We start from the raw sequence: 27,971 nt of genomic DNA on the forward strand, positions 1-27,971 counted from the left end.
GAACATCTTTTTTATTTAAATGTTTTTTTGCAATGAATAGTGATTTATAATATTAAACAAATTAAATTTTTATCATTATCAAGTTGATCTGCAAATAAATAAGCAACCCCTTAGCTACTTATACTTAGTAATTTTTAAATTCAATATTTTCATAGCAATAGTATACAAATTCTTAAATTAAATGTCTCAAAAGCTTATGGCTTCTATTAAATCTTTATAATGTTGTTGGATATTGTTTAGAAGAGTATGTTAGAACGTTATATAGGGAGTATAGGGATAGCTTTATCGTTAGCTTTACCAATTTGAACAAATTATAGAAAGTTCTATGGTTATGGTTGATATCTCTTATATATGTATGACTTAAAGGTTGATGGCTACAAATAAACCTCTAGGACTTTGTTGGAAACTATTTCAAACTCTTAAATAAAATATTGTTTTAAGAAATAAGGTTTGAATACGAACTGATGATAAAAATGTTTTTTTTTATATTATTCTTTTATAGTACGAATTAGGATTTAAATAATAAAGTACTAATTTAAATCTCTTAAATTGTGATTCATATTTATATTTCGTAAGTACTAATATGCTACAGGGTATAAGAAGGAAAGGAAATATTTGATGAATTGCTCATAAATAGAAGGCATTGCCAGAAAATTCTTGTAGCTCGCCGTTTGAGATTAAGCGTCTAGGGCTGAAGATTGATGCTCATTATTAAATTTTGAGTGCTATTATTTGTTGTTCATTTGAGATTTACGTTTGTTTACATTATTCGACCATGAAATATTAAGTGTTGAATGAGCACTTGTCCAAGAAGTTATGCTTGTAATAATTTAATGGAAAATAGATGAGTTCGCTTCTCGCTTAGCAGTTCTCTGACATATTTATAAACCCTTTAACTCTGCTTACATATCTGAAGGTATGAACTGATTATTCACAAACAAAACATAAAAATGTATATAAAAAAATATGATTGTTCGATTTATAATAATTAATTTTTTGGATGACTATAGAATATAAATTCAAATTAGCTGTAAGTATAGCTGGGTACAGAAATAATTTTGAAAATTGCGGTTCAGCATTTAAATGGGAGAAGAGAAGTTAAATAAATTATATATCTGAACCATCTAAGAAAGTACACACAAACTCGTTTAGGTTCCTTCTGGAACCTCCTGAACTTTGACATGTCTGTCTTAGCTTTGAAGATATATCAGCTATTAGTTTTTAAAGTCTTAGCAGAGAGAGTGAGAGAGTTATACTTTTAGATTATTCATTCTTGTAGTTTTAATAAAATGTTATGTTATATTTGAATATACAGTATAATTTGCTTATCTGCATGAAATTTGCTTTTGGCAGCATTAAAAGGTGCTTTCATATGAAAATAATTACGTTTGGGGCATCCTATTTAATAGCCTTTTGCACTTAAGCGCCTCATATCGGCAGTCATTTTTTGCCATTTTCTATGAATACTATCCAAGTTAGCTGCGCCATTTACAGTTATGATTTTTGATTCCTTGCCTTCACTTTTACGTTCTTTAAGAGAGCATTCTTCTTGCAGCTGCAATGCAAGGCTTAGTTTTTCTCGGCCTGTTGAACGCGTCGCGCCTTTTGCTTGGAGTTGCCGAAAACTCTGAGAAAAGGTTTAGTTAATAGTTTAAATATTATAAATATTATGCAAAAGCATATGTACATATTAAGTTGTGTGTGAAGTGTTCTTAATATGTGTTTATTGAAGCGAAAATACCGCGCGATTAATGTGCTGCGTACATTTGTACATATGTATTTATGTTCACACATATATGTGTGTGCCTTTTTTTTGTTTTTATTTTTTTAAGTGTTTATAAATGTGATTGAAATAAGTAAAGATGTTCAATTTGAAAAAAATTTTTAATTAAAGCGATCGCAAATAATCTTTATGTAAATGTAAGTACGCAGCGATTTATATTAATAATTTATTTCCTTTTCATGTATGTATGTACATACATATGTATGCACACCTATGAATAGGTTTCACTCACAGTGGCCTGTATATTAGCAGACAAAATGTCACCATAACATAACAGATACACAAAAAAGAAAGAAAAAACGGAATTTACAGAACTAGCCGAATATGTGTTGTATAACAGATTGCTAACTTGTCTACATTTGTGTGTTGAGTCTGTTGTATGAAGACATACCAAGAAGTTGGAGCGTCAATTTGTCGCAAAGGACCAAGAGAGTGCATTAGATCAATCAGAAAAGCAAGAGAGCGTACGAGTTCCCTTAAAAAATGTAAGGTAATGACGTAAGCATGGAGGACACAATTATACTTAATAAATAATTGGCAAGTCGAGACGATTCCTTTTGTCCGGTTTTTGCACAATTAATGAAATTACGATTAATAGTTATAGTCGCTGTTGATCCTTGGGTTTTAAAGGTAAAATTACAGACTACTATATTTCAATGCTAGTTGATGTTATTAAAAAATGTAATATCGACTTAATCACTGAAACCGCATTGAAAATTAATTAGGTATGTACATATAATAACCAATAACAAAATACAACTTCATATATTGTCAACAAACCGCAAAAGATATAAATTTTAATAACCAATTAAAGTTATGTTTGAAAAGTCTGTGCAAAGTATTGGTTGCAGCTAAGCAAATTTTACTGTAAAATTGATCATTTTATAATAAAATAAAATAATTTATAAATTCTTTGATAAATGCCTACTTCAAGCTATGCGTCTTTTCATTAAAAATTTAATATACTCTATCATCTAAAATAATTATTCAAATGTGTATAAAGGTATTTTATCAATCTGCCTCTCACTTTTTATAGCAAATTGGTAAAATTTAATTATTTCCTATTAACATTTTTTGTAAGTATTCCAAGTTTGGTGATTCTAGGATTTATACATTCCAAGATCTTAGCATTCATGCAGTTAGACAGAGGGAAAAAGAGGGGAAATAACTAGAAAGAAAATATTTATAGCTTCTGTGGGGTTTTCCTCTTATATATATATATATATATATATATATATATATATATATATTCATTAGCACTATTTGATTAGATTTTGTGTTTTATTGCTGTCAATGAGAGGCCGTGTTATGGTATCTGATCCGTTAGCAACAGTTTTAACTTGCAGTTAAAATGTAAAGATATCAAGAGCGAGAGAGAGTTAATGGGCATATAGCAATCAAATATGTATAAATCTTATTTGATAAACAACAATATTATACTTCTACAATATAAAACCCATTGCGTCACTAAAAAGAAATCAGTCAAATGGGTTTATGGTTTTGTTTTAGTGCCGCTTTCTGTCTGTGTTCTATTGCCTACTAGATTTATCAGATAAATACGCGCTAACCAATTGCCGAACATAAAGTCTTATCAACAAGTTCTAATTATTGAAATACTTATTATTAGATGGCTTAAACAAGCCAAAAAATTCTAGTTCGCTTTTTTCATCTTTCACTTTTAGTAATCAAATCAAATTCAACTTGTACTCTAAATTGTCTTTTGCTTTTCTCATTATCCTTTTTATTCTTAGTAACGATATCTTTTGAAACTAGGAGTTAGAAGTCGTGTGTAGAATGCTTACAAGTGTGTCGATATATCCAAAGGGATCATCATCATCGTCAGATGTGTCCGAGTCCCCTCCATTCTCGGCTGGTGGTGGGCAAGGATAGAACGTTTGCGATTTAATTTTCGGATGTTTCTGCACATGTCGTAGTTCTTCCTCCATCGATATGGTACTGGTACGACGCTGCCGTAACTGGCGTATGAACTTCTCGAAATCGGCCCATTCTGAGTCGACCAGCTCGACATTCTCTTCACCAAACTCTTCATCGTGTATTATGCGTTCTTGTTTGTTACGCTCCCGATTACGATCTCGGTCCCGACTGGCAAAGTAAACCATGTTAAGAGTATTGGCGTTTGATTGCTGTCGAAATGGTTATCAATTGGTGGGATAGTTGCGAGAGCGAAAATGCCGGCTATATGTATGATTAACGAGTTTATCGATTGATTATTTCGCTTTGCCGTTCTTCAATTGAATCTAATCAGACACGATTCGAATGCATGACACCATCGTCTGCAGTTGATTTGTTTTCATTGCGATTCGGGTTCGTCAATAATGAATGGGACTGGACTAGCCATCCATCTATACAACTAATCTTTATTCGATTTGTAGCTGCTTGGCAAATATCTTAATTGCACAATTGAGTTAATTGAGTGTTTCCCGTCACTGTCTGCCTTTGTTTTATATGTACATTATTTCAATTTCTTTTCTTCGAATGCACTTTGACCATTCGGTGCCGCGTTTTTCAGAAATGCGCGTGCGATTCGCAGCGGACTTGGAACCAAACTGAAAAACCTCATGTGTCTGGGCACTTTTCGTCGCGTTTCAAGCTCAAAATTCCAGAAAAAAATTATCACACACAGACATAGACGGGACTGAGACTGAGACTGGGTTTTCATGTCTCAAGTATGTGCGCTTATTTGTGGCACACTACGTACTTCAATAGATGCGACAGTACCACTAAGATGTGGCGGGGGAGGGGACCCCACACAAGCGGTCAGAGTTTACGAGCATGTGTGTGTTAAACATCAATATAATTTCATAAATTTAAGAATTTTCCGCCTTCGTTTTGTCTAAAGCAAAAGTGAAATTGTCTTTGGGTCGCTTAACAACAAGCTCGATTACACTGAGAGCCCTGGGCCTAGGCATGAAAAAATGAGGTTTGTAGCCAACATTATAGTCAGTTAGATATATTGATAAAAACTATTTGCATATCATAAATTAAGAAATCCAACCACATTTTACAAGTGTTTTTTTTTTTTTTAAAACTGAAATATTTGAACTCTTACATATACAAATTATATTATCTCAAATTTGAAATAATTTTAAGTAATCTACTGTTAGTTACATTTTGAAGAACCTCCATACTTTCCGATATTCTTGGGTTCATACAGACGAACCTAGGGACAAACACATGGTCGTATTTGACGATTTGGAGACCTATTTCAACCCACAAACTGAACAAGATTTGATTAATTTCTCATAACAGTTGCCCCACTGTGCTTGCTTAGTTAAGTTGTTCAAATTTAGCTCAGTTTTTTCTTACATCTTTGAAATCTTCATGCTATAAGTGTGAGTATCCAGGGGTCTATTCACACGGGTCACATGTTTGTCATATATACAAGCACTTATATACATAAATATATCTGTGTTAATGCAAATGTATCTTTGTCTGCCTCTGTAACTGTCGACCATTTGATTGAATTGTTCAATTTAAGCATTTCACGCCTTCCCAAAATGTCGCCATTTACGATACAACCCTACCTATGCATAGAGAACACTTCAAAAAATTTCTCAATGCAAATTGTAGGGAAATTTTTGTTTTTGATGTATTTAATGAATTATTTTATTGACTTTATTTAGGCAATATTTATGGACTATTTAACTAAATAAGAAAAAGCGACAGTTTTAAATGTTTACTAATTTTATGAATCACGGCATCTTTTATTGAAATAATACTTCCTGTAAAATTTTTATGAAAAAGTTACGTCATCAGCAATTTGATATTAAGTTATTAGTTATTATTAAATCGACTTTTTGAAATTTGATTTAAGTATTTTTAATATTACTTTTTTTTTATAATTGTAGTTTTTGATGATTTTCTAAAAACTGGCTCTTGTCTTAGGGATGTTTAAAGACACATGATTAGACTATAATAAAATCGATCGATTGACATTGAAATATCGAAAAAAAAACACATATAGTTAAAACAAAAACAATCGCTTCTGTGAACATCGACAGTCGGAGCTTATTTTCATCACACATTTAAAATGCCGATTTTATTTTAATTCCTATATTTACACATTAATTTAACTTTCTTAACAAAAGTAATATTATTTTCATTTTAATTAATTTGTGCCTAATAAGAAAACTTTGAAACTCCGCTTTAAGAACTTAGAATATGGAACTGAGAAGATGGATTCTGATTAATATTGTTCTCCAAGCTCTATGAATAATTAAAAATATAATAAATATTTTTGTATTTCCACGATTTTCGTATTCTCTTACTTAAAGGTTTTCCAAAATTTTCTTTCACTGCAAGTTTTGTGGACGCAAATTGAAATTAAGGGTTTTAAAATTGCATGGCCTACAATCTTTATTAGTCACATGCGACACTTTTTTTATAGTTAGCTGGGCAACTAACTACTTCATTGTGCTGGATATGACTTATTCGGTAATTAATGGCACTTAAGGGTATGACCATGTATAGTAAGTTGTATTTGTATGTATGTATTTGTATGATTGTTCGAACCTATTTGTTTGTGATTATGATGGCATTAGTTGCATGCCATAAACTTATAATTTTATTTGGAAATTAAATATTTTAGTTCAACACACCTGCTTAGAATCTTTAGCCATGGCAGTCACGTTTAATTCGTTGCATATAATATTGAAAAGTATATCTTACAATAATGTCACTCAAATAAACTTCTATCCGAATTAGCAACACCACACGATCATGCCAAAAACTCTAGGAAAACTGTTGTGTGGGGAACAGCATCGCCACATTTACTTCAGAGATCTTACAGACCCGAATCTGGCGAAGATAAGGACGTAAATAGCAATAACACCTTCTTAAGGTACCACTGACAACAAAATTAATTAAAAATTGAATAAATTCTTTAAACAAATACCGCGTGTATTTTTAAATCTAGGCCGAATAGCAGCATCACAGCAGAGATTCAGAGATAAGAGATATGCACGTGAGTCAAAATAAATGCTTTACAATTAAACAAAAAGAGGGGAGGATAGGCCCCAGTTATAGACAATAAAAAAATATGTTTTATCACTTGACTAGCCACTGAACTGGGCAATTCAATAAAGCCGATTGTTAATTATATTGAACAATCAAATAAGCCATAAACATTCATTCAGTCAATGCTTAACCGGCATTTTAGAGCATTGAATTGGATTGTACTTATTTGAGTGGAAAGTGGCGAGTTATACAAATCAAAAGCCGGTTTCGCTTATCAGCACAATAAATAATAAATAAAAACGATAAGTTTGCCGATGTGTAATTGATAGTAGAGCTGTGGCGCTTCAGTTCAATCCAGTTTAGAGATTTAACTGCCTAAGCGAGCTCAATAGCTAACAATCTGTACTGCTTTAATGACAGAGATATTGAATCAGAGTAAAAAATAAATTGGTGGTTATAACAGATTTTAGATTTACATAATAAATACCATATCGAATTTCAACTTTCAATACGTATGTACATTTTGTTATTTCAATACCTATTTTCTATTGAATCTATCAATTGTCAATTTCCGTTTCTAATATCAATGTTCAATTTCCAACTTAAATTTCCACTTTAAGTCCAAATTTTTAATGCCATATCTCAATATTAATTTGAACTATTAAGTAGTCAAAAGAAAAACTGTTCCCCTCTATTCAAATAATTAATTTTGTTGTACACTTTATTATTTGAATTTATTTTTGATTAACTTGGACGATAAATTTGTTAGCAAAAAGTCTCAACTAAATATACTTTGCTATTGATAATAAAGGGTAATAGGTGTAGTTTAATTATTCATATCAAAGATCTTATATACATTTGAACATATTATGCATGGAATGGCTGATAGTACAAATCGAAATCAGTTGACGGACGAAGCTTTTAAAAAGAGGTAGAATGCTTTTTTTGTTGAATGTAATCAAGCGAAAGATTATCTTCTGCAAAGAAATTGGCCAGCCAATTCATGGAATTTAAGACGCCCTCGAGTTTATTTCGTTTCCTAAAATTGTGTGACAGTATTTTCCAGTTTGCTTTAAAATGTTCTCAGACGATTTTATGAGTCACTTCAAAAATAATGCCTTACATTTTTTTACATTAAACATTGCCTCAATTTTATTTATTAATTTTTCGTTTTGAACTTGTAACCCAAATAGTTGAACTAAATGAACAAAAATACGCACAACTCTACTATAATCCAATAAATATTATGAGCAATAGGCGTCAATAAATAAACAATTGAGTAGATTAGCATTGGATTAATTGAGGTGCGCCTAAAATATGATTAAATTGGCAAGCCCTTCGAATTTTTCTTATCATTCACTCAAACTATATATATAACTTTTTATGAGCTTCCTGCTCACTATAAGACTAGAAAAGTGGTAAAGAAAATATAAATAATGACGAATGATATAAGTAAAAAGTATTTGGTTTGACAGGAATCAGATAAGGCTTTAATTACTAACTTTGATTGCTAAATACTTTTAAAAATAACTTCTATGCCTCCAATTTTAGTATACCCATTTATTTATTTATCTTGTTATGTGCAACTTTACATATTTACGTATACATATATGTACAGCTTTTGTGTACTGACTGATATGTACTTCGTGATAGACAGTAGGTGTTAATTTGCTTATCATGAATGTTCATTCATTCAATTTGGTTTCTCAATATTTTTGTTATTTAGATTTGTTTTTGCTTTCTCAGCATAATCAAATAAATCAATAAATACATTTTTTATATATGCATTTAAGTAGATTCTAGTGTTACTAAGCTAGTTTCATTTTGATTAAATTTCAATGTTGTTGCCATACAATCAATTGCATTCACAGAACGACACTCACTAGCATATTTATTTTTAATTAAGCTTGGTATTGAAATAAAGCTGTGCAAACAAAAAAAAAAAAACGCAGAGCAACAAAACATTGTCGCAGTTACAGAAGAAATCATTAAACCCTGTAAAGAAGTCGAAAGCAAATATTGAAAATGGAACTGGAAAATTCCTCATTCACCTTTTGTGAGCCAGTAAGCAAAGAAATACTTATGATAACTCTTAAATACACATTTGGGTTTACCCATTGGGCCAATTATGATAAAACTAAGCCAACTTAATGACAATTGAATGCTTGATGAGCTGAAATTACTTGAAACAGTTATCGCGGCTACTGTAGCATTATGTGCTTTCAAAATATGTAATTAATAAAAAAATGTATATAAGTGTATTCGTATTTCGTTTGTGCCTTGTGAGGATTTGTAATTCTTGCACATTTGTTTGCGTTTATTTATAATAAAGTATATTTGTGTTTTTGTCTTTGAATTGATGTGTCATTGACAATGTCAAGGCCAATATTCTAGACTAGATGGGCATTCCCCCCGATCCAGGCAAGATCAGTTTTTATTTGGCACTCTGTTCGCACGATAATTCAAGCTCATCAACAGCGAACGTCTTATTTATAAATGCTATTATAATTGATCTTATATGCATATACTTATAACAGCTGGAGGCTTTACGAATCTTAGAAAATATCAACTTAAAATCATCTTGACGAGGTTAGATACTTAGTGGCGAAAGTAAGATGAATAAAAATGGAAATTTCAGACACGCTAGATTTGTATACTTTTCCAAGAAACAAATTATAATCTTACTGATACTTAGCGCAAAATCAACACATCTTCCTTTAAGGAAGTACAACATACAGGTTGTACTTCAATATACTATATACATAAATAAAGATCGGCTCTTACATAATTGATATAGATTTTTAACCTGTAAAAATGAGTTGTCTTAGCCGCTTTTTAATCGATTCCTTCCCCAGAGCTAGATTAAGAAAGAAAATTCATACTATTTTTTCTGCATATCTATTAACCTAATGATGTAATATCAAGTAATAATTCATGAACGTATATATAACAGCAATCTGTTATTACGTGCTTTTACTCATTTAGTAGCACGTGTAGTCGTTCATTAACTCGAATCATTACAGATTAACCTCCACTCGTAGAATATAGTATGTAAATATTTTTTGATGATGTTTATTCATTAGTCATACGAACTCACATTTTCGCACGCTTTGTTCAGAATTTAAGCTCAAATCAGGAAAATAAATTTGCGCTTTAGATACAAAAGCTTTATGTGCTATCGAATTGGATGCATCTTTGATGTTGTTTATTTTTTGAGGCATCACTCAAAATGTTTTAAATGTTTTCTAGGTCAGCTGGCAGCTTCTGTACAGAAATTTTTGAAACCTTATCTGCTTTCCATGAAGACAAATTGTTTTAAAATAACTTTTGAATATGCTGTCGCAGCTTTCAAGCAACAAGAGCGAAAGCAAATATTTGCCCTGTAAGAGTGGAGCACGTTATAAAGACAAACATATAGATATGAACTAGATACTCAGAAATTTGTATACAGACTAATGGGCTCTTATCGCTGGTATGCCAGGGCTTTTAATTTTATTATAAGAAAATTCTTAGGCAGCCTTTAAGGTCAAAAAACTTCAAAGGCAATAAATGCCCAGAAATCAAAATGGGAATAAATATAAAATTTGCTTTATCAGCACGTTAGCCGGCGTCTGGCTTTTGATTTGGAAGCGCCAGCCATACGCACATACAGACAAATAAAATTGACGCAAATTTTTGAATACAAAAAATGTTAACAAAGAAATAAGTTGGACAGAGGCGGGCAAACTTCCGATTGAAAAAATTATAATAAAGAAATAAAGCCACTTGCTACTGGAATTTCAAGTTGGATCACTCAGGCGCAGACAAATTTAAAATATGTATTTATGCTACGATTCGGACTAACATTAATTCATGGGGAATGCCTCGGAAAGAAGAAAAAAATCCACTAAGTAATTAATACTCGCAAGGCAGGTTTTGGAAAATACAAAACTGCGCTGACGCGACGATCAGCTTGATTTTGGAGAAACGAATCAAAATACTTCAGCTACAGTTTGAAGAAAGGCAAGTTAGCAGAGTAAAGATCAATGGAAACCGTTTAAAATAGATGCTGTGGAAATGAATCGAAATATTGTGGAAGGATTCATTATTTTGTTGCTGTGTAAAGAAAGTAAAGTTGTGAGGTCGTACTAGCACTGCGACTTCAACAAGTCTGGTTCAAAAATCATCTTTTCGTTTTCAAATATGATCATACAAAAATTTAAAATACTGTTTATTCAATCATAATTTGCCAGTGAATTGGATTAAATTTAAAATATATTGTTTAAATATTAAACTATTGGATATATTCATATAGTCGCAATATGCTCTACAAAATTTGATCAAATCTAGCTATTATAAATGTTCGATCAGCTTATTCAGTTCGACCGTCTATGACGCCTCCCGCAAATTGTTGTATAGAAAAACCTCCATAGTTAACCGCAAGTACACACTTCACTAGCTTTATCTACACTTACAGTTGTAAGTGAATATTACTTGTTTAGGCCAACTGGTTGCTGTTGCCTGTTGGCCGCCCGGGGCGTTCGATCATGTGGCCGATCAGTGCAAGTTGTCATGTGAGAACTCAAGTAAGTGATTTACAAAAACAACCGCAGAAAAAAGCCTAAAAATAATAAAATTCAAACATGCGCACATAAGCAACAACAAACAAATTTGATTATATATCATTGGTCTTTGCGAGTCAAATACAAATGAGGGAAATTCCCGCAAGTCATGGCTAAAAGCTGTTGACCATTCGAGAATATGGAGAAGAATTGTTATTGTTGTTATCGGGGATTTTTATTGAAAACACTATAAGCTTTGTATGCGTGAGTTTTGTGAACGTTGCTGTAAGTTTAATGCTGTATAATGAGATTTCAACTTGTAGGTTTTGGGTATTTATTGTGTTCTTCCCACATGAGATGACACTTTAAATTTTTTTTTTTTTTACAATGGGAATATGTTGAAAACTAGCTACCTAATAAAAATTAATCTGCAATGCGATGGTTTTTTTTATGCATGAAGTACTTAATATATAAAAACTATATACTAGAGTCGAAGATCTGGTTACATGCTTTTTAATTACAGGGTTAAGTTTTATATACTCGCAGTTAAGAGTGGGACTAGAATATAAAGCGTCAATGCAGTCTATGTACGAGTATGTATGTATATACTAATGAAAATATATTACTTTACATTGTCAATGCAGCCTATGTATATAATTATAATAATATATAATTGAAGGTAACAATGTCTTGAAATGTATATAGATTTGCATCATTTAGCTCTTTACTTAGGTGTTAAATTATTATATTGTCCAATAGGAGTCCTTTTTAAACATACATTGGGTATACTACATATGTTTGCGCAAAGTTTGAAGAAAACATCTCCCCATAATGCTTATATATTCTTAATTAACATCGTGGGACAAATCGAACTGGGAGCATGGATTCCCAAAAAAAACCCAACATTGACCAAGTTCTGTTTTTAGACTTTCCTGGCGGGATTATTTTATTTCCCTATTATTATTTTTTTCTGACTTGCGCGACTGTACGATTCGCTCTTGTTTAGCCCTACTTTTAACCGACCCTTAAAAATATTCTCAGCCCTTGCCAGCTGCAGTTTTGAAATACTTTGGTTTTCAAGGATATTTCTTCAAATTCCACCCTTAATTAGTGCTTATTTGTTGACCTTGACAATCTAAGTTGTGTTTGCTTTGAAACTTTGTTCCACAAACTTTATTTATTTTTTGGTGTAAAGTATAAGTATGTGTGTGTGTGTGTGTGTGTGTATGGACTCACCAGTGTGTGCGTGTAGCCCAAGCCCTCCTCGACATTGCCATTGTCTTTGTCGTGATCGTGACCCATATTGAGGCGCAAGGACGAGGCATTGGAGTACGTGCGCATTGGCTGTATGTGTGGCATGTCCAGCGGCGAGGACGGCACACTGAGCAGAGATTCACGTCCGTTTTTATTGAGTTTCATTTTGAATGTTGAATGTTTAACAAGCGTGTTATAATATCACAATGAAAGTGTATAAATTTAATACAAAAACGGCGTTTAAATCACAAAATTTGTGCATGCATGTGCATTTAATACAAGTATTTAACAAATTTTATTTTTATTTTTTGTTAGTTGTTGCTTGTGCCGAGCGCACCTATTTACACTGAATTTTGTATTTAAACATCAGCACTTGCACTTTTCCGCATTGTTGTCTTTGTTTGTTTATTTTGTTGTGTGTATTTTTTGTTGTAAATTTGTCACATTTACTATATAAGTATTTATGTATATATGTACATACATATGAGTAGTATGTAACGTTAAGTGGTGATTATTCGTTTTGTTGGCTTTCTTTTTAGTATAATTTACATTTAATTCAATTAGGTGCACATTTGTTGCACGAAGTCAGAAGACTGACTTCCTTAGCATTCTCTCAACTGCAACAACCGTTACTTATCACTTGCAGCGTCGTATCGTCAGCGACGTCGACTGCGACTGCGACTGCGCGTGGGTGCAGAAGTTTGAGTTGCAATTTCAATCAATGTAAGGGAGAGAGGGAGAGCGTGTAAGAGAAAATGCGACTGCTTGCTGCTGCGATCGAAGTTTGTTTGCCAAAGTTGTTGCTGTTGTCGTCGGCGACGTTGACTGCGACTTCGGCAGCTGCTGCTGCTGCCGCTGCTGCTACTGTTGTTGTTGTTTTCCACTCCCGTTTCTGCTGATAATGAAAGCCGAATAAACATAACCGTACATTTTACTTCAAGTAGTCGCACTTGAGTGTGTAAGTGTGTGTGTGTGTGAAGGCTTAATTAACAACGGTAATGATCATAAGAAAACAAAAACAAAACCGCGATGTATCACAGTTTCATTATCTCGCTATCAGTATCTGTACAGCTGTAGTTGAGGGACTATTATCAACAGTACTAAGAAATTAGCACCTGTTTAGTCTATTTGCATACAGATACGACCCATCTAGTGCTCCACATACTAATTAACATTGTTTTTTCGCCTTGGTTTTTGTTGCGGATATTTGTTTTTGTTATTGTTTCACTGGTGTTATTGTAATTTTTGTTATTACGTGTTCCTTGTGTTGCGGCTGCAATGAAATGAAACACAAAGTTAAATTTATAGCCGCTATAAATAAATATAAATGAGTTTTATCAGTGCGGCTAATTAAATTTAGCATGGACACACACCCACACTCGCACGCTCAATCCGACTCGGCCATATGCAAATGGGGGATCGTAAAAGTCGATAAAAGGTATTGTGGGTGTGGTGAGAGAGTTAAGTGATAATTGAAACCGCACTATGAGTCTTTATTGTCAATGCAAAGATAGCTGAAATATAATAGGCATAAGCGGGGCTCAAAATTAGACTACCTTTAAAATGTTTTTAATTCTAGCAATTGAAATCGTTTAATGAGCACACAGATAAATGATTATTTTGTAATTACAGCTTTATAAGAATCCTAAGGATTATCACATTAATTTTATTGCTATTATATAGACCTAAATCAACAGTTTTATACGAAGATTTACAGAAAAAATTCAGTAACCAACACGAAATGCGATTTCGACTCTTAAATATTGGATAATGGTTTGGTTTGAATATTCCCTATTATTCAAAATGTACCTTTCTTCTAACGTTCAGAGAGACTTCAATATTGTGGCATTTTAAAACCAGCCTCTTGAAATGCGCGAAATCAAGCTATCGTATATTTAATAAATAAAGGGAAGCGATTTCCTTCAAATTCCTCGATAGAACTCATTAAATATTTTGTTATTTTACGAAATTAGTGTAGTTATTGAATTCTATACCAATACAAGGTAAAATCCGTCAGTTAATTTAACTTAATCGAAAATCGACTCTGAATTCAGCAACGTCAACTCCTTTTGCGAAGTCTTTCACTTCCTAGCAACTGTGGCATAAATTTTTAGATAGTTAGAAATGGTTTGGTGGACGTCATCAACAGTTTCAATTTAGAAACGTATACAACTTTTGTGAAATCTCTCACTTTTTAGCATTAATATAGATTTCTACATAGATACATAGATAGATATAGTTTAGGGGACGTCATCACGTAAGCATTAACCTCAGATTTGTATACTAAATTTTTTTTAATTTTAACTCAAGGACAAATCAGCATACATTCGGCTTAAAAAACATGGCTAATAATTATAATGATGGAATGAGTAATATTTGCCAATTATAGGTTTTTAAGCAATCAATCACGCTTGCTAGCTATTCAGTTATCAGTATTGACCTGTCGCTTCTGACCTTGTACCCATGTTATCTGTGTTCTGGGCGAAAGTAAAATACGGCTAACGAAATACTGGGTAGTTAAGTAATAGCTCTGCTTTCTTCTGATGTTTGTGCACCTCATAATTTATGCGTTTATTACAATTTATAAGCAGGCGGAGACGATTGTGGAGCGTGTACGTGTTTACTCCACTTTTAAATTTATTTGATAGTCTTTATCTGTTGTCGGAATAATACCGCTGATTTCCACTAATTTATGCGTCCACTTCAAGTCGTTGCTAAAATAATTAAAGCTCTGCACTCATATTGTGAAATTATTTTTTGCAACTTTTTGTTTTGTTTTCAATAACGCGTCTTCGGCCGATCAAGCAATTCGAGTGTAAAAACAGTCCCTTAGCTTAGTCGGCAAAATTTGCATATCAAAATGATTGTTAAATACAAATCAAGTACAAAGCGGTTAATGTTGGTTTTTGCTTGCCAGTCGACGTCCCATTCCCCAGAGCTGATAATGAGTCGTTGATTTTGCTTTTTGTTTCAAGCGTTTAAAAGCAATGTATATATACGCTGGTTAATTAATTAAATTAGTTTTTTAAGTTCCTTGCTAAAAAGTAAGCAGCTTTTTAAATCATTGGTTGAATGCCAACTCATTCTTTTTTTTTTGTATTTTAGCTTCATAATTGGAAGGCAGTTAACTGACGATCGAGTTGGTTTCCTTTTTTTTTTAATTCAAATTAAAAAGTGAGCGTTTTTTTACCTGCTTAAATGTGGTTTATATTACATTTTTTATGTAGGCCAGACATACGTGACTCTGAAAAAGTCTTTTGAAAGACTCTTTGCTAGAATACTAAACACATAGCTAGTTGCCAATTGCCAACTTTTGCGTTTCTTTGCATGAATCATGCATTTTGATATGGAAGCAACTATTGCTCTAATAAATATGTCTATAATTTTGCTTCAGGCACGGTTGGAAAAACTGTCATGACATTATAGATTATTAGATGATGTTTTAAGAAATATATGAAGAGATTTGTACCAGAGAGGTAGAGGCGTGTACATAGCTGGGAAAACCTAGTCTCTACATCTTCATCTTCTTCTCTGCGTCTTCGCAGAGGATTTGGTTAGAGAACCCTATAAGTCATAGGACTCTAAAACCCAACCAGGAATGCACTTTAAAAAATCACAAGAGCGCATTATCGGTAATACCTGAACATTTTATACCCAAACACTAGTGCCAAGTAGTACTTTAGGGGCCCTCACTTTCTATAGCATTGCTAAAGTACAAACCCCTCTTGACTGTAAAAACAGATACTTGAAAAAATATCACGTTTACAACCTAGCTGCGAAGTAAACGCAGCAAGAACTATAATATATATTAAATAAATTTTATTTTATTTATATTTTTTTCATTTCGAGTTCCCTTCAACTAAGTGAAGTTGTAATTTTAGAAGCATTTACATTTAACTACAAATTTACTTCACATTTTAGCTACTTGAATTTCAAATAAATAAAAAGAAAGCTCTGTAAACAGAATTTGTAAAAATTTGGAAACTGCGCTTTGCCTTATAGTTTTTTTTTTAAATGTAAACAAAAAATAATTTTATAAAAAAATGTAAGATTCCGCAATTATAAAATGAAATTCCAAAAATTATGTTCCGTCGCATTACGTCACGTTTAAGGCAACAAAGCAGAAATTCCTTTTATTCAGAACATAAATATGTTTTTATTTGCAAAGTTCGGAAGCACTTAGAATAGTGTAGGAATTCCTTGAAAATTCCTAAACAAAAATTGTTTTTATTTTAAGTTAATCATGAACAAATAAGCATTTATATTGCTTTGTTGTCAGCAATTATCTCATTTTATGAAAACGAATTATCTTTTTTTATTTTAAAACATAAATAGCACAATTTGCGGCAATCTGTTCTTTTTAGCGTGTTTGGTTTTTTTGAAAAATATTTTGCGTTTTTTGCTGGCCATAAATACATATACATAGCAGAGTTTTTTTCCTGTTCATTTTATGTAATATTTGGTAAAAAAATTTCTTGATTAAGCACAATAATTAGAATAAAGAATGACGACACTTCACATAAACTTAATATTTCGTTATCTATTTCGTTTGGCAGGTGAGCACATGCCAGACACCATTCCGATTCAAATGATATACGCATAATTACACTAATTAATTGAGTGATTCTTAAATCAATTCAAATCGCACAAAAGCCAACACAACTCAACAATTTAATTTTGTAGAAATGAATTGAGATGCAAAACAGATAAAAAGAACTTTGCAAATACGAAATGTGAACACAAGAATAATGTGAAACCGCCTGCGTTTGAGCGCGTGCTGTTGTTGTTGCTGATGTGGTCAGTTGTGATTGATTGGTGTTTGATTAAAAGCCGCCAAGCCGATGGTGAAAACACCTCCTCTATTGGGTTCAGGCTTAGTTATTCTTATTGCATTTCTTATTTCATGTCACACACACACACACACTTTCATACAATTTCTTTAAGACGAGAAAATTACGCCTGCTCGATGTTTTCACTTTGATTTTCCACCCGACGAGTGCAATTCGTATTTTTTTCTTTCTTTACAGACCAGCAGGCATCGTCCGTTATGCCCGGCACTGTTAACGTCGCGTTCTGGCATTGACTGCTGACTGACTGTTGGCTGATTGTTAGGTGTCTCTGCTATTGTTTTTGTTGTTGCTGCTGCTGCTACTACTGCTCTGCTGTTGCTGCTTATCGCGTTCAGTCAACAACAACTAGCCCACACACTGAAACACACACACACTCACTAACTCAGACAGTCGGTCTCGCTCACACCAACTTAGAAACCGATCGATGACGTTGTCGTGTCCATAACGAATCGTCGCAGAGCTTTCGATCAGCTGATTTGCATCAACAGTTGTTGTTGCTAACAAACAGGTGCGCGGTCGGCAAAATTTCTCTGCTATAATTTAAATTGAAATTTGCATGGATTCCCCGTCTCCGGCTAACAATCGTAATCAAACGCTTATCTTGCTTGCTAACCGACCGGCCGGTTGTGGTTTCAGTTATGGATTTTCAGTTTTATAGCGTCGTAAAAATTCGCTGATTTTTATAATGCCGGCGCACTTTATTCTGTGCGTATGAGGAATTAAATGCTTACGTTGCTGACAGTTCCCATGAAAATTACCAGAAATTACTCATTTTGTAAAATTTGCACGTTGCGCGTCGAAGCTTTTCCACACAGATACAGGTAAGACATAAATATTAATTTATATTTCTATATTTCTTGTTATTGTGTTATATATTAATATTTGAAAACAATGTATTATTTTTTTTGCAATTTTGTACGACAGTGAATGTTTTAATGTTTTTTTCTTAAAGTAAAATTGTAAAATAAAACAATAATAGAATAATTTGTTTTTCGAATACAGTATAATTATTTGGAAATATGGTTGCGAACTATTGGAACAATATCTTTGTGCCTTTCTGAGCTTTAATCATAAATATATAGTTACTTCAGCTAAGTCAAAGATTCATGAGAATTCAATTCAGGTTCGCTGTACTGACCCTTTACTATACGAAAACCGCACTCTTTCTACATAGATATGCAGTATACTATATGTACATACATGTATGTATGTGCATATGTATTCATAAATTGCATTTGATTACATTTTATCATAAATTCTTTGTTCGGTTCGCAATGCATTTTAAATGACTGAGATGCCTTTCTATTAGTAATGTAAATAGTAAACATTTTAAACAGAGTTTTTGAACTGCTTTGCTTTCTCTCATTTGTCATGATTGTCTATCATTGATAATTCTGAGAAATTGATAACGTCATAGAGCGTTGCTTTTCTTTGTTTTAAACAAATGATTTATGTATACAGCCTATTCAATATTTAATAGTTTCACTTTGTTGAATTATTTATTTGTGCAATAAATTGCTTAAAATATAGGTTACTATTGGTTTTGCTAACCTTTGAAATGGTTGGTAGGATCAGTGCAAAAACTAGTTATATTGCGAAGATTTCTTGAACACGCTAAATTTCTTTCATTTGCTGAAGGCTGAAAAGCAAACCTCAGCTGTCTGTACCCTCGTGTCCGATAAGGAATGTCAAACCATTGCCGGGCTAAATACATATAGTCTGAGTAGTAAAAAGTGCAATCATATATCATGGCACTACAAAGGAAACTTGTGTCAAATTTGAAGAGCTTCGTAAGTTAAACTGTTATACAAGTACAATAGTATACTGTTCTCTGTTCACACTTTTTGAGCATTCTGTTTATTTTTGACTTCTAAGAACTTGTCATAAACTTTTTCATCTGGTCTATTCAATGATTCTACATTTTAACACATCCTTACATTCTTACTTTTCAAGTCTTTGTGTAAAACATTTAAGATTTTTACTTTTTTTTACTTCTGATCTTAATAATTTTTTCTACCTATTTATGTGTGTGTAATTCTTTTTTATTGCCCCTTGATCATTAGAGGCTGTGACGTGCATTTGTTTAGATTGACACAACTCGTATGTGTTTGGACGGCTTCAATCATTTGTTGTTATTACTGAAGTAAAGTGCTTACAAACCCGACGATAATGCATACTCCCTGATCGCGTTCAATTATCTAATTTTTTGTCGTTTCACAATTCCGAACATATTGAAACGTGTATAGTAGAGCTCGCAACAACCGTTGATTTTCAAAGATTTTTAAAAATGAGCGGAACAGTTAACAATTTGATGGCTTGAAGGCTATGAGTTTACTTTTAGATTTAAGTTTAATAACATTTATACTCGTGCGCGTTCCAATAAGTGTGTACTAAGTATATCTACGATCTCAGTGAGAACGTAATTGCAAAATTATACACGAAACGTGCGCAATTTGATTTATAAATCAGTTTCATAAATAAACTCCTCACGCCGAACAAACAAGTGAGGGAAAAGTCACAATTGTTTGTTTTCATTTTTTTTTGCATTTCTCATCATTCAGGGCATAATATAGTATAACAAATAGCTCTACAAATTTACAAAACTCATTACGGCTATGACATTATTGTCTTATGCAAATGACTGTAAACTGAACACGAGCTCTATATCAGCCGATCACATTTAATTTGATAAACCAACACAATTCAAATGCCTTAATAAATGCCGCACCCAGCACAAGGCACAATTTTAAAATTGTTAATTGTTTGTGGAAATCGCCAAGAATTTGTCGTCTTCCATACATACATATGCTTATTATTTATGGAAGGGCTTGAATTTGCGTCGAACCCGGCAATGATACGTAATAGGTAGATGATGATAAGCCAGCAACGTACTTATCTATTTTGGACATGTATTTTATTGGCATAATTAGTGGGAATTAGCATTGCCATTGCCTGTTCGAGAAGAGCTGCAAGAATCGATACGAGTTGGTTGGAACACAGTCCGTTGCGATCTTGAAAGAGAGTGAAACGTGGCGCCACATAAATTGATTGAGAGAGATATATAGTACAAGTAGATATGGTCTTACAACAGCTTAGTTATACAATTATAAATTAGAAGATGCGCTCTAGAGTCTTGAGATCAAGATAGCATATACTAGTACAAGCTATAAATATGTCTAAATTTAGACATTTCAACATCGTTTAAGAGCAGTTTAATTTATACCACAAGGAATGAAAAATGTCAATGATAATGATATTTCCATTATTGTTTGTGTCTGCCGTAAATTTGTCAACTAAGCTGGTATGTATAGTACATCTACAAGTATAAAGTGAAAGATTGTAGTTGTCAGATTTGTTACTCACTGCAGCCAATTGGCCAGTGAGTTTAAAAACTTTACGTTTGGAAATAGGGGTTCAGTAGCGTATTCTTGACTTATAAACATATGAAGTTAATTCACACATTTTAATTGCCATATTTTCATTTAGGAAATGAAAATCTATGTTATGGATTAAATTGAAGAGGTACTTATTTCTATAGTAGAAAGAAGTTATTGACATTTGAACTGTTTTTCTTTATTAAAGGTAGGTGAGGTAAAGCTTCTGTGGTACATGGAGAAATTACATTACTTTGTGTCACAAAAGATTAAATAGGATTGCCGTTCAATTAAAAATAATAATCTTTATAATTACAGAAAATAAAATGATGTGTTTTATACAAATGACGAGCTTATAAAATGTTCAAATAAATGTTTTGAAAATAAAATAAATACAAATCTGTATGTATAAAATAATCTTTATAGTATAGCGGGCATCAAAGCGATTGTTAATTAACTATAATTTAAATCTTTTAGAGAAATGAGAACCGCTGGAAAGGCTTGCAATGTATTGTTTATATTTCATTAACTTTTAACTTGTTTTTTACAGCATATGGCTGGAAAAGTTTTCACATTTCTAAAATATAAATCACAAGTAAAATAAATTACGAGCTGAAGGCCTCTATTGCCATAGCTTAGAAAAAAAATAAGCTAGCCTATAATTTTATTATTATTAAGTTAGCTCTTAAATAAAAATAAATTACTTAAAGTTCACCAAAACATTTCAATTGAAATATACTTGTATGCATAGAATGATTTCACTTTTCTTATGTAAAACTGAACTTACCTGCAAGACCTTTCGGTTTTGTTTCTGCTAACGAGCGTTAATTGTAATTTTTCATGCTTGACAGCCACATCTAAAATTCACACCTTTCGCATTGCAATGCCAACATCCCCAGTGGCTTATGCAAATGTCACGTTTTGTATTAAATACACCCTTTTTTGTTAACAATAATTGCAATTTATTTACGCTGACAGCGCACACACAATCCAATATTATTACTATTATTTATATGCGCGTCATATATCGACGAATGAGGCAAAAAGTCGGGCGAACTCAAACGCAATTTTTGTTGTTGTCTATTTTCGAAACTGCAAACGTATCACCTTTTCTAAACCACAGTAACAATAGCAACAAGTTTGTGCAAAACACTTGCTTCAAAGCTGAAGGCGTGCGACTAAATGTAACAGAAAAATAAATATATATTCATGTATATGTGTACATATATACGCAAAAGTATGTGTGTACATACATATATGAAGATGAAAACAGTGCTAATGCATTGGCTATTGACCAAGTCAATGTGTTTACAGTAATTTGAATAATAATTGCATCTAGAATGGACACTTACACATTCCCATTGCACAGCTGCAAATTTTTATTGTCTCGGAAATGTTTGTCGATCGCGATCGCGCGTCTGATCCCAGCAGTTACGTCAGCGGATTGTTTATATTTTTGTGTTATATATGTATGTACGAGTAGTTTGTAAGCATCTTTGGAATGCATAAGAAGCAAGGGTTGGCATCGTAAAATATTATTCAATCTACTTGATGTTTGTGGAATCGTTTAATTATGTAAACCAGACACTTCCCAAATGCCCTTTCTCAAATTATGTTCCTGCTTTTGCTTATTTTGAGTACTAATTCAAATAACCTTATAACTTAAAATTGTTGAACATCAGTCGATAGTCTTTTGATTCAGCATTATTTTTTTTTTGCAGATGTTTTTATTTAAATGTTCTTAAATTTAGCAAAATATTCTAGAACAGACAGAAATGAAAAATTATTGACAGTTAAGATCGCAATTAGCTGTAATTTAAATTTAGGTTGTAGTAAATATTTTAAAATTATAGAGCAGTTTTAATTTACCATTAACGAATCATTTATTTTCCACAATTGTTAACAAATTGATTATGATATACACCTAATTCTGATTTTACGCGGTCGTTTTTTACACGATTTTTATAAAAAACGGTTTGAAAATTAAAACATTCATATGTTTCTTTAGAGATAAGGAACCAATCACCTATTTTTGCATATGATCAATGTCTTTTCTTACACGGTTGTTTCTGAAAACAATCTACCGTGTAAAAACAGAATTAGGTGTATATAAATCATTTAATAATTGCCTTCAACTTTGTTGACATGCTGGCTTGAATACAAAGTTTTAGTGTCAAAAAGTTGACTACATTCAAACATACGTATTCGACTAAATTCAAGCAGTGCAAACTTGAAGCAAGCAGTTTCATTTCAACCAGTTAGTTGAATAGGGTTGCCCATTAACAGTTTTATTTTGTAAAGAACGAAATATAATATACTGGCTAGACAATTACGGCTTTTAAAATATACATACATTTCATTTTATTCCTTTAAACGACAATCCAGTCATTTGATTTTTGAAACCCTCTATAACATATTCTTCAATGTACTTAAAATTTGAGAAACTTTTTAATATCTGGAAAAATGCACTTCCCAACCAACAGAAAATTGCAATAAAACACAGTAATAATTATTTTGCTTAAAGTACATGTTATATTTTATTATTTTTGTTGTCTGTTTTTGCCACCATTACGTAACTGACAATTAAATACGCAAATACTTGTACTTTGGCAGCAAAAGTGAAAGAAATGGAGAAATTGACTCGGTGTAGTTTTCAGATTTGTATGTGTTTGTATTTTTTTACTTGCCAAAATCTTGCGTGAGGTGTGTGATCTTAAATAATATACCTAAGATTTGTGTACGAGAAATTAGAAGCTAAAATAATATATTTTACGAATGGTTTGCTGAATCTATTACTACCGACAAGTGCCTTTGTCCGCTGGTTAAAACAGTGTTCGACGGATGTTGATAGCTGACAAAGTTAGGGTACCTCCATTAACAATGGGCCATGTAAGGAATAGGCGTTATAACTATGAAGATCAGCAACTTAAATGCGGCGCGAGAAGTAGCCGCCATCGCCGCCAGCACCACCGCCGCCGCCGACACCACCACCACCACCAACGCCAATGCCCATGTTGCCTGCCATATTGCCAATATTGTTGCCGCCAACGACAGCGCCGCCGCCTCCAACCCCACATCCACCGTTAGAGTTGCGGCGTGTTTTTCCATCGTAGAACAACTCAATATAACGTGATCCCATCTGTTCGCGATGCCGTTTCATGGCCAGCTGCGAGTCCTCGTAGGTGTCGAAGTAAGCATCTGCGGTGCCACTGTGTAGTCCTTTCTTGTTGTAGTTGATGCGCACATTGGCTGGACGTATAGGCTCGAAGAACTGCAAGTTAATTATAAAAAATAAAATTTGTAAAAAACCCAGACATTTCTTCTTTTTTGTGTGATGAAAACATACCTTAAATACATCGTTTTCAAACGAGGTATACGGCAGACCACGCATATGAATGGTATAATATTCGGAATCATTGTTTCTGCCACCTCCGATGGGTCCAAAGTTTCCTCCACCGATTGCTCCGCCAAAATTGTTGCCGTTATTGAAACCTCCTCCATTATTGCCAAAGTTTCCACCACCGCCATTATTACGGAAATTTCCACCCGCATTATTGCCAAAATTTCCAAAACCGTTTCCACTGTTATTACCAAAGTTGCCGATGCCAGAGTTACCAAAATTGCTGCCATTGTTGTTTCGATTGTTGCCAAAGTTGTTAAAATCTCCGAAATCATTACCGAAATTTCCACTGTTACCCCCATTGTTGAAGCGGTTGTTGCCGCCGAATGCGCCATTGTTTCCGAAATTATTGCCGCCGTTGTTGCCAAAATTACCAGAATTTTGGCCAAAGTTGCCACCGTTTTGTCCAAAGTTGTTGCCTGCATTGTTGCCACCAAAGTTGCCGCCACCATTATTTCCGAAATTTCCAAAGTTGCCGCCGCCATTGTTGCCTCCAAAGTTACCACCGCCATTGTTGCCAAAGTTACCACCGCCATTATTTCCAAAATTGCCGGCAGCATTGTTGCCAAAGTTTCCAGAATTCATCAAGCTTGGCAAATTGTTGAAGCCAAGCATATTATTGGCACCAACACCAAAGTTGCCGTTGTTGCCCCAATCTGTGGAATAACATAATCAATATTACTTTAAAAAATTTTTTTTTTTTCAATAAAAATAAATCGAAAAAGTGAAATATTTTGATCACCAGCCAAAGACTGATTTTCAGTTCTATTAAAAGGTACTATGTAAAAATGGATGTATAAGAGTTTCAAATACTGTACAATAATTATAATTATTTAAAATTCGGGTCATGGGTACAATTTTAGAAACGTTCTTTGCAATTTTAATTGAGTGTGACTTTCTAGATGAAGAACCTTAAAATTAGTTAGTATTTACTTGTTTTTAAAAATAATAGTTTTATATTCAAAACTCTAGTTTTGTAAAAATATTTATTACTCACCATTCCGGCCTCCGAAATCATTTCCGCCACGATTGGCACCACGGTCGCGTATATCATAAGGTCCAGGACGTCCACCGCCGGCGCCAGTGGCGCGCTTCATTTCAGCAATAGAGCTGCGGAATATCTCAATATACCTATAGAGCAGGCAAACGAAAAGATTACACATAGGGATTTAATAGCGCTTCTCCAAAAACAAAACTTCAATGGCGGTAGTTTTTGCTTTATGGTAATAAATCAAAAAAATCATTATGCATATTTTGGTTGTTAGAAGAAGAACACGACGGACGAAAATGCAATTAAAACTAAATTCTTGTCGTTGAAGGAAAGAAAAGCCATTTGACAGTTAACAAAAGACCAATTATACAAATTTTCCGTTATTTCCAGTTTACAATGAGCTATCAAGAAGCTTTCCTTAGTTAATGTTTAGTTATTTGTTTAACATATATGTATTTTGTAAACGCTTCATAATTTGTTTTGCACTGATAATAAGCACCCAACCAGACCCATTGCCAGTTGCTATGCCCTATTAAATTTATTTATTTTTATTAATTGGTTCAAATACTGAAAGAGGAATATATATTTATATATATGCGTTAGGTTTGAGAATATAAAATATATATGAATATAAAATATTGCCTGCATGTAAATAGCAACAATTTAAGAAAATCACAGTTTGAATTTTTGTTTTTATCATTAATTTGTTGTTTGTTGTTGTAAAATGTTGTAGAGACCCACCTGTGCCCAATTTTTTCCCGATTTCGGCCCAAGGCTTGTTCAGTGTCATCCTGGCTTTCGAACTGAACAAAAGCTTCCCCAGTTGCACGACCCCTTCTGTCCATAACAAAAAGTATGCCCTCCCGATCCGTTTTGATTTCCAACCCTGCCCATGACGATAACCAACAAAGATTTATACAAATATAAATTTATATATATATAGATATATAATGCAAAGTTATGGTGCTAAGGAAAGAGAGAGACATAATAGAGAAAGTGTAAAGTGTTCTGGTTGTAAAGCAAACTGCAGCAGTTTCCATAATCAATTAATTATATAAAAACAACCAAAATTACACCAGCTCACACAGACAATTGTGGTTGACTAAATGAGCACACATTTACTTAAATTAAGGAGATCTACCATATATTCATAAAAAACTAAGACCATTAAATAAAAATGAAAATAATATGACTATGTAAGTACAGTAAAATCAAAACAAAAATTTCCCAAACAAAAAACGAAAGAAAAAAGACTGCTACAAATTCATTGGGAAAAATTCTTTCATTTTAATAACATTGCCGATAATGAAAACTATTGTTTCCTTTTACTTGAGTTTTAGTAATATATTCGGCAATTACATAACATATTTGGTTAGACAACTTGTTAGCAACATAAATTGTTAAATTCTGTTGTGTGTTATTGTATTGTGGACATTTTGTAGCGCCCCTGGTCGTTGGATGCAAACACCCCAGACGTTGGGAGCTCTCAACTTATAAATGATCGGGTTCCATTGTACCCATTGGCTCCTTACAATACTAGTTTAAATTGGTCAAATGGCAGAAACAGATAAACCGCCACAAAGGAGGTTCTTGTTTTAACAAAAATTTTGCATGCAATAAATCAACCATGACTATACATTGAATATCGTTGTTTGTTGGCTCGTTGTCGTTTTTATTCGTGGCCCACTAAACTTAGGCGAACGTGATGGATCACTTACCGGAAAAGAAATCCTCGACTTGCTGTTCCGTAACGGCATATGGCAGACCGCGCAACTTGACAACAAATGCTGAGCCATGTCCACTGATCTTACGCATGGCTTCGCGTGCCTCCTTTGGCGTGGCGGTGAAAACTGTGGGAAATATAGTCATTTATTTAATGACCATTGTGTTCTTTTATAAGATTCTTATTACAGCTTACCCTCAATATAACGATGGCCCATGCTGGCCTTATTTAATTTTCGCGCCTCCTCAACATCTTCTTGGCTAGCTACCTCAACGTAGGCTTCGCCTGTGTTTTTGCCATCCACACGACTGGTGACCAAATGTATGCCCTGCGAGCCATTATTGACGTTCACATTCTCAAGGAAGTTCAAGATTTCCTGATGGGTAGCCGACCAGGGCAAGCCACGCAAGCGTATGTACTTAGGACTATCGCCGACGTTGGAAATCTTGCTATTGTTACCATTACCGCCGCTATCGTCGTCACCGTCCTGGTCATCGCCATCCTGGTCGTTATCATACTGATTGTCATCGTCCTGCTGCTGGCTGTTATCATCATTGTAGTCATCACCGTTGTCCTGGTCGTCATAATGCGGATCGTTCTTGGCTGCCATTGCGTTGTTTTTGTTGTTGGTTTTCTGCAGGCCAATCAAGTTCAACAAATTAGCGTGGGTTTACAAAAATACAATTCTCAATAAAAACAAATTTGGAAAAAACGTGCTCTTTTTTCCTGTTTTGTCAACTTGTGTAGGCGAAAACGATCTTTTTATGGCGATGCATTAATTTTTTCAGCCGGTTGCTGAAATTTGCGGCGTGTACGCCATTTTGCTTTTGTCGCGTCGGCGGCGATGCCGCAGCCCCGCTCCTAACACTGTCTACTTCTGTGTTTGTTTTTCACAATCAATTCGCGCCATTTCAATACACACATTACACGGAAACATGCAGGTGTTTATTGCCTTCTTACCTTACTTAAATGTTTAATAATTTTTTTACGGTCTACAACTTTTTTTTATGCACTACAAAAGTCAAGCGAAGAGCACGAGCTCAGCACTAGATGTGAATCTTTCGCTACGATACTATCG

At 33.4% G+C, this 27,971-nt stretch overlaps 2 protein-coding genes across 4 annotated transcripts in view; both read right to left on the reverse strand.

The window, feature by feature from the left end:
- LOC115623416 (chloride channel protein 2) overlaps window positions 1-17,609 on the reverse strand; it is a 30,146-nt gene extending 12,537 nt beyond the window's left edge. Inside the window, exons 1-2 of one of the 3 annotated variants that reach the window (XM_030517733.1) lie at window positions 17,488-17,609; window positions 12,538-13,828 (exon numbers count right to left, since the gene is read on the reverse strand). In XM_030517733.1, coding sequence (XP_030373593.1) covers window positions 12,538-12,720 — 183 coding nt within the window. In that variant the 5' untranslated portion in view covers window positions 12,721-13,828; window positions 17,488-17,609. Of the gene's footprint in view, window positions 1-3,585; window positions 3,995-12,537; window positions 13,829-17,487 lie in introns of those variants that run through there. The other 2 variants (XM_030517728.1, XM_030517732.1) reach the window with 2 other exon arrangements.
- Window positions 17,610-23,424: 5,815 nt separating this feature from the next.
- Window positions 23,425-27,961, reverse strand: LOC115623360 (heterogeneous nuclear ribonucleoprotein F). Its single transcript, XM_030517645.1, has 7 exons — window positions 27,854-27,961; window positions 27,089-27,527; window positions 26,889-27,020; window positions 25,912-26,056; window positions 25,177-25,310; window positions 24,126-24,835; window positions 23,425-24,050 (listed from the first exon to the last, which is right to left on the reverse strand). The coding sequence occupies exons 2-7, from the start codon at window positions 27,501-27,503 to the stop codon at window positions 23,706-23,708; spliced, it is 1,881 nt and encodes a 626-aa protein (XP_030373505.1). The 5' UTR covers window positions 27,504-27,527; window positions 27,854-27,961; the 3' UTR covers window positions 23,425-23,705.
- Between the last annotated feature and the right edge of the window lie 10 nt (window positions 27,962-27,971).

This window comes from Scaptodrosophila lebanonensis, unplaced genomic scaffold (genome assembly GCF_003285725.1).
Source record: "Scaptodrosophila lebanonensis strain 11010-0011.00,11010-0021.00 unplaced genomic scaffold, SlebRS2 tig00000053-arrow-pilon, whole genome shotgun sequence".
NCBI classification, from domain to species: Eukaryota; Metazoa; Arthropoda; class Insecta; order Diptera; family Drosophilidae; genus Scaptodrosophila; species Scaptodrosophila lebanonensis.

Bases quoted from the DNA above. Each gene is read 5' to 3' on its own strand.
- LOC115623360 (XM_030517645.1), bottom strand. From the start codon at position 27,503: ATGGCAGCCAAGAACGATCCGCATTATGACGACCAGGACAACGGTGAT. The intron at 27,021-27,088 runs GTAAGCTGTAAT...TATTTCCCACAG, and splicing joins GGGCCATCGTTATATTGAGG to TTTTCACCGCCACGCCAAAG. The intron at 25,311-25,911 runs GTGGGTCTCTAC...CCTGCTCTATAG, and splicing joins CGGGAAAAAATTGGGCACAG to GTATATTGAGATATTCCGCA.